The following is a 7,705-nucleotide window of genomic DNA, read 5'->3' as shown; positions in this document are numbered from 1 at the left end:
CCTGTTGGTGGAGCCAATGTGTCTCTGGAAAGTTCACTTGGGACCCTCCTCCACTCTCAGTCACGTGGACAGCCAAGTTCCCATTACCTTTCAGAAGGGTGCATGCCTGTTCCATGGGGGTTTGCCCAGGGACAGTGGGGGTGTCCTGGCAGCTACATGCAGCTGCCATAGATCCAGAATAGAAAGAATGGAAGGTTCTGGAATACGGACTTGCAGAAGGAGGAGGAGAGCACCCAAGAACTTTGGTTGCCCTTGCAAACTCCCACAGGCAAGTTCAGGTCGCCAGGCATCTCCTGGGCTTGGGAAGGCAACAAGCAAGGAGTTATCTGCCAGAAGTTCTCAGAGGCACCGTGCAGAAGACAAGTGCTCAGCGTCAGCAGTGTAGACATCCCGGGGCTCCTCCATTTTTGAAAGTCAATGTGCCCAGGAGGATAAATGACTCAGGATTCTCCCCACGTGATTCTTGGCTCCCAGCTTCCTGGTTACAGGGACAGATCTCTTCCTGCCACAGTGAACACAGGGGCACAAGCCAGGTTCAGGGAGGGAACAGAGGCTGAGCTTCTCACTTCCTTTCTCCTCTTCTGAGGCAGCCACACTTGCCTTCAGGGATGTGACCAGGCCATGTCACTTTTCTCTGGGTAAGAGTTCCTGTTCCCTTTCCTCCCTGCCCATCTGCCTCAGTTCCTGCTCTTCCTGTATATGGATGCACAGATGTCACTTCTCCCCAAAGGCTTTCCTGACCTCTGTCCAAGCCTGGTGGGTGCGGGTGCCCCTCCCATTAATATTGTGGGAGTTTCAGGAGGGCTGGGAGCTTTGGAAAGGCAGAGAGGGTGGATTTTCTTGACTCTTGTCTCTGAAATGTCTTCCACTGTGTTAGGACAGAGTTGCCATGCAATAAATGTGTATTGAAAGGATGAATGAAAAGAATTAAAGGGGTAGTTTTGGGGTACAGCTCAGTGGTTTAGTGCTGGTCTAGCAGGTGCCAAGCCCTGGGTTCCACCCCAGCACTGAAAAACAAAATAATAATAAAAAAAAATTAAAAACAGGCTTGAAGCTTAAAATGGGAAGATTGATGGAATTCATGCAGAGGAATAAGTCCACAGGAGAGCCCAAAAGGGGATGGGAAGAGAAACAAGCTTTTTAAAAAGTGCCTACAACATATCGGGCTTTTTAAGATTCATGAACTCATCTGATCATCACAACAACCTTATGAGGTTATTAGCATTACTATCCCTAATCAATTAGATCAGAGAGCTGAGGTGTCTTTTCCAAGTCACATGACTGCTAAGCAGTGGACCTGGGGTTTTCCTGAGGTGTGTGACTGGAAACCCAGCTTGCTCCTGCTGGTTGAGCAGGGCTTGCTCACAGAGGCAAGTGTTTGGGGAGTCATGTTCTCCAGGCTTATTGGCATGAGGAATTAGAAACCAGCAGTACTGGATACCTAGAAGTGGAAGACGAAGGAGGGAAAAGAGCAGACAGTCAGAGTGCAAGCCCTTGGACTCAAAGCAGAACATTCTGCAATGGTTCTACAGTCTTTTCTGTAGTAAGCCTAACTTTGCCTTTGACCTTGAAGGTCAGGAATGGGAAGTGTGTCAAGGAAGAGGTAGGACAAGGACAAAGTGAGTACACTTGTATCATCCTACAACATCCAACAACAAAAATGCTGAAAATTGAATTACTGAATAAGTGCTTATGTGTATTGTCATGACAGATATTTTTGGAATTAAAAAGTGGAGCATCAAAAAAAAACCATAATGGGCCTGATGGAGTGGCTCAAGTGGCAGAGCACTTGCCTAGCAAGGGTGAGACCCTGAGTTCCAACCCTAGTACTTCCAAAACAAAAACAAACATTAAAAAAAAAAAAGACACAAAAACAAAAAAAGGGAAAAAAAAAAAGAAAGAAAAAAATGGAGCATCTATTCCAGTGAAGAATGAGCGGGTAGAGCTGAGGCTGGCTGCACTCAGAGTTGAGTGTTGTGAGGCTCTGGGTTTGATCTCTAGCACTGAACAATCAAACCAACCCAGAAGGGCAGAGCTGATTCCCTAGGATAGTTGGTAAGCCCCTTTTATAATCTTCAGGACAGCTTCGTCACTAGAATTCCTTAAATGTATTAGCAGACACCTTTTTACCAGCCTGATCAACGGTTTGACTTTAACAGTTCCCACTCCCTAAGTCGTTTCCACATTCAACACGAATGGAAAAGAAGCTGCGCTTATAGACAAGTCTTCCTTCCTCCATCCCTTCCTCCCTCCCTCTGTCCCTCCTTGCCTTCCTTCTCTCTCTTTTCTTTTTTTGAGACAGGGTCTTCCTATGTAACCCAGGCTGGCCTCAGACTTTCCATTCTTCTGTCTCAGTCTCCTGAGAGATGGGATTACAAACAAGTCACCATGCCTGGCTGGAGAGCTTCTCTTTCCTTTTCCTGGGAGACTAGGTTCACCCATTTCCAGGGACTGTGTGATGTTAAGTCTGTGCCTGAGTTCCCACCAGCTGTGTGACCTTGAGTAGTCACGTATCTGCCCTGCCAAGTCACCATTTAATATGCAGTCCACCTGAGACATGGAAGGTAGAGCTAGTGAGTCCATAATCCCAGCGTTCACCTCCTTTTGTCCGTGTTCTCCACTGAAAGAAACCTTCCAGTGCAAGAAGAGAAAGGCTGCAGCTCCTAAACAAGGCCTGCTCCTATGGCAGTTGCCCATGTTTTCTAGCCGCTCCATCTGACTCTAAACGTGACCCCTTGGAGGCATGTATCCTCTTCTCCCAGCGCAAGGACTCAGTAGACCTGCTGCTCTTAAGAACATTTCCTAATGATTTGCCTCCTTGGAAAGTGTCGGGCCTATTCTGCCTATATTCTGCCTCTAAAAAAAGCCTTTGTACATTCAAAATGAAGTTAGGATTTCAGGAAATGGGGGGTGGGAGGCCATGGCTCAGGTTCAAAGTTAAGAAGGTAAAATTCTTAATTGCTCCACTTGAGAACAATTCTGTTGACAGCCGGTCACTTTCTTTCCAATTACTTGCTGAGAGACACCACCTGCAGTTAGTGATCTCTAGAAAAAGGGAAGTGCTCTGCTAAACTTGCTGTGAAAAGGAGAAATAAGGCGGCTTTGGCTTTGCATGCAGTGACCGACATCAGGGTCCCCCGAACCTTCACAGGATCACCAAACTCAGTGTCAGCAACGGCGACAGGCTCTGCCACACTTATTCCAGTCCAGACTCCGAGTAGTGGTTGAGTGCTCAACTCTCTACCACTGTTGCTGCAGGTGGAAGGTACTGATGGTTCCCAATTCCACTCCGTGACGCATCTTCCACGGGAATTCCAGTGTCAAAAATATGACAATAATTCGAGAATACTGAATTAGTTAAACCCTTCTGTGCTGTCGGGGTTTACCTACTTTGTTGGAGAAGGGGGAAAACAATATTAAAAAAACACACACACAAATAAGGTCTCAAAATTGCTTTTAAAGAAAGCTTTATTGACTACACACATCCTAAGAATGGGCTGTAAATGGAGAAAGGTCTAAAAAACTTTTCAAATAACGAAGCGGCTAAAGGTAACAACTAAACTACGAGCATGTTTGTTTGAAGACAGAACTCTAAAACTTTTTTTTAAAACATTTATATCGTTTGTTCTTCACCCTAAAACAAAAAAAAAAAGGTTCACATTTCAAGTTATAAACTCACCTCAGTAGTGTACATGAAATGGTTTTGAAACAATAGAAACAGGTAAGACCACGGACAGGAGGCTCACTGATTCTTAACTGGCTACTACCAACATTTGTTTTTAAGGTAGTTTGGTAATCACCATGTTAAGATGTTTTTTTCAAATATTTTATAGGCACATGTAAAATACAGTTAAGAACACTTGGTCAGAGTTTCATCTAATGAACCTCTGTGACAATCCTTTGCTGATGGAGGACTTCTTTCACACAGGTCAAGGGATGAGGATCTGATCCACACTGCTTTGTGTTGACTTTCTCATTCTAATACATTTGCATTTGGATGCAGCTTGCTGGGTAGGTCATCAGAAACATCGCACAGCTACTGTATGTCATATAAGAATGATGGAAAGGAACATCGGCAATGCTTAAATGCCTTAGCAGGCACTCAATAATTTTATAGAATAGTTAAATAAATATTCCTTATATATAAAAACTCATCCCATCAAGATGAGGGGGAAAGAAGGCATTGCAATCTCTTTGTTAAGAAAAAAAAAAAACTACACTGAAAGTGTTTGCTAAGGGCTATTCCTGTTACAAATCCACAAATAAAAATTCAGCCCTCCACAAAACTCCAGTGAATGGAAAGAGTTGATGGATCTCTAAATGACATTAAAAAACACAGTTGTATGTTTGCCACCTTATTGCACACCTCGCTTCCTTGATAGAGCCGTTAAAAAAAAAAAACCCAAGTTGATGTCCTTCAATGTTAACATTTTTCTGTATTTTACATTCACTCTGCTAGACAAAAGCCTTTAAATAGGCACAAAACACTGCAGCAACATATTTACTTCCTAAGAAAACAAACCTTTTTAATAACCTTGAGATAAAATGGTTTCATTTTGCATTAAACTACATTCTATGAACTTCCACAACATACAAGGACTAAAAGTAAGCACTAAGATATTTACAAACCCTCTTTTGAACTCCTTCAAGTCTCTCCTCCCCCTGGATGTGCGTGCTCCACGTTCACCTACCAAGTGCACAGCAATGGAGGACAGCCTGGGTCACCAAACACAATGTTCCCCAGGCCCCAGATGACCACAGACATTCTGCATGAAACATGGTAAGACAACTAGAATCTTAACTTTTCTGCTGACAGGTCTTTACGGGCTTGTCTACACTACCATACATTCTTTGTCTCTAAAAATTCATACTTCAAAAATGAATAAAATAAAAGCAGTAAAAAGGGACAATTAAATAGCGATGCAAAGACGCCTTATGCAAATATATTAAAACCTTGTGCTTACATGCAGTCTGCTATTGAAAACAGCGCACAGAGAAGTAACACCTCCCAAACCCAAACAAAAAAATATACCCCAAAATAGTAGGCCCCAACAAAAACCCAGGAAGAAGTACAAAAGCCTCTAGTTGCTTTCTCTATTGGAGTTGGCCATTTGCCCTGGACGTGCCACGCTTCCAGGCTGGACTGGGGATCGGGGAGGGGAGAAAGTGAGCGGGGCAGGAGGGGACATGTTTAGTAGTGAAGGCACATGGACGACGACCCAAGGTCGCGGTGGCGGATGAGCGCTTTCCAGTGCGGGGCCTGAGTGTCGTGACTGTCCCACGCTGGCGTAGGGACGGGCCGAGTGTGTCACCACACACCGTCCCCCTTCATGCCAGAGGAAATGCAGCAGAGGTTTTCTTCATTTTAAAATTGCACTTTCCAGTTTCCCCTTTAAACCAGCGGTTTCTGTAGTATTTTAAAGCACGGTCGCTTCTATCTTTACATAGCGAATACATTTTTTCAAAATAGTTCCCTGGCTGCTCAAGTGTGCTCTTCCTTTTTTTTTTTTTTTTTTTTTTTTAATATACAGCTGATACACTACTGAAGGTAGTACAAAATAGGACTCTCTGGAGTGCAGGAGTTGAGAAAATAGCCTTCATACTGAAAATACAGCCTTAAAAAACAAGACACGAAACCAAACCTCTAGAGAAACGCCATACAAATGTTTCAAAGATCGCATTCAGGGCACGAACCGCTCGAGTCTCCGCGACACGCACGAGGGCCTGCTGCGTGGAAAACGGTCTTTAAAACACTCGTGAAAACTTCATGTGTCACAAAAAAACGCGCTCGCTCGGGATCGCGGCGGGCGCGCTTCACCTCCGGCTCGCACGTGCGCACGAGGCCGGCGCGCGCGCTGTCTTCGTGAGCAGTGACGTCCCTGTCGCCGCTGCTGTCACCAGTCTCAGTATGTCTGGTAGACGTCGTGGATGGGGACCTGAATAGCGGCGGCAGGGAAGGCCTGAGGTATGTAGCCGGTGGCGTAGCCTCCGTACACGGCGGCGGCTGCGCTCTTCTGTAGTGTGGTGATGGTGGCCGTGGCTGGAGTCGCGAACGGCACGTAACTGGCCCCGTAGATGCTGGCAGTGGGGACTCTCTGAATATTTGGAGCCACTGTGTACACTGGAGTTATCGGGCGGCCCTGAGGAGGAGAGACACAAAGAGGTATCCATCAGCTAGTCGTTCAGCAAGCGTCCTTGGGAGCACAAAGATGGAAAGCAAAGGTTTCCGTTCATACGACAGAGAGGCAGAGGGGGTTGATTAGCAAGTTCCAAGTACTCTAAGGGAGCCATTAAAGAGGGAAGGTGGGGGCCTTGGTGGGAGTGAGAGGTTAGGAAGGGTGAGGGGAGTCTTCTACCCAGCATTCCACTGAGCATTCCCTCGCCCCTGAGCAAGGCAGTCCAGAATCTACCTTCCCACAGTCACTAAAAGTGTTTTTCCTAAAATATGGGGTCACTAAGCTGAGCAAGGGGGCACACCGTGCCTATAACCCTATGCCTATAACTCTAGCCCTCCTGAGGCTGAGGCAGGAGGATTTCAAACTGAAAGTCAGCCTGGGCTGCATGGCAGGACCCTGTCTCAATCAATCTAAATCCATACCAGCTGTCTCAACTCGCTGATGAAATGTGATGTCTCGAAAACGGCGGAGGGGGACCGTGTCAGCTCAGTGGAATCAGCTTCTAAAGGGACAGCTGGGACCGTACACAGTTTGCAGTCAATGGGACTGATGGTTCCTGCCATCTCCCACTTAGGCACACTGTACAGAGCAATTGTTATAGATTAGCAGGAGCAAGTGGGAATTTGAGCTGGGTTTTGAAGCATAAGAAGGAGTTTCCACATGAGGAGGAAAGGAGGAAAGTCATGCTAAGTAACACTGCCTCCACCTAGCTGACCACCCACGGGCTCTGTCCCTGTCCCTGTCCCTGACACATGCCACTGTCCACCAGAAAGTGTAACACACCCGGTGTCCAGAGTAAACTGGAGCAGGAGGGCAAGACTGTGAGAGTCAAGGTTTCCCAAAGTGTTTGCATGAAAACACTAGCTCTAGTTCTGAGAGCTGCTTCATGGAAAAGGGGATTTCTGTATTTAAATAAAACATACATTTAACAAAATATTTGGTGTGCCCTGTGTTCTACAGAGAACCCTGAACTAAATGCTGGTACGCTTTATCTGCGCCTTGCTGCATCATCAAAATACACAATTTAAGGTATGGAAGATTAGATTTAAAAAGTTAATTTCTGGACTGGGGGGCATGGCTCAAGTGATAGAGCACTTGCCTAAAAAAAAAAAAAGAATATAAAAGTTAATTCTTCCTGGATTCTTGTAAAGGAACTAGTTCTTACAAAATCTGTAAATGAAACTCACAAGGTTCTGTTCAAAGGAACTTCTAACTTCTAACTTAGTATTTTTTGCAACTGCAATCAAAATAATAATTATACTAATATTAACCATAATTGATAAAAACTGAGACTCCTGTCTGCCAGGCACCCTGCTAAGTGCATTTGTATGACATTACTGAATTATCACAACTCCCTGTGGTACCGGGAACTTGACTCCGTGGAGCGGTACAGGTGGATGTGTTAATGACTTGCAGAGTGACAGGTCTTTCAGGCAATGGAGTGTATGACCTGACATTACCTCACCTCCTACGATACAAAATACAATAAATGTCTCATTAACTACCCTTTACAGGTTCACAGCAAGTCA

The 7,705-nt window shown here is 45.2% G+C and overlaps 1 protein-coding gene across 2 annotated transcripts in view; it reads right to left on the bottom strand.

Annotated features, from left to right (window-relative positions):
• Positions 1-5,498: 5,498 nt before the first annotated feature.
• The window catches only part of Rbm47 (RNA binding motif protein 47), a 127,613-nt gene continuing 125,406 nt past the window's right edge, over positions 5,499-7,705 (bottom strand). For both annotated transcript variants that reach the window (XM_074042405.1, XM_074042404.1), the window contains exon 6: positions 5,499-6,140. In XM_074042405.1, the coding sequence (XP_073898506.1) occupies positions 5,904-6,140 (237 nt within the window). In that variant the 3' untranslated portion in view covers positions 5,499-5,903. The remainder of the gene's footprint in view (positions 6,141-7,705) is intronic.

Source organism: Castor canadensis, chromosome 9 (genome assembly GCF_047511655.1).
Source record: "Castor canadensis chromosome 9, mCasCan1.hap1v2, whole genome shotgun sequence".
NCBI classification, from domain to species: domain Eukaryota; kingdom Metazoa; phylum Chordata; class Mammalia; order Rodentia; family Castoridae; genus Castor; species Castor canadensis.
The sequence above is the reverse complement of the archived record's forward strand: the minus strand, read 5'-3'. Positions and strand labels throughout refer to the sequence as shown.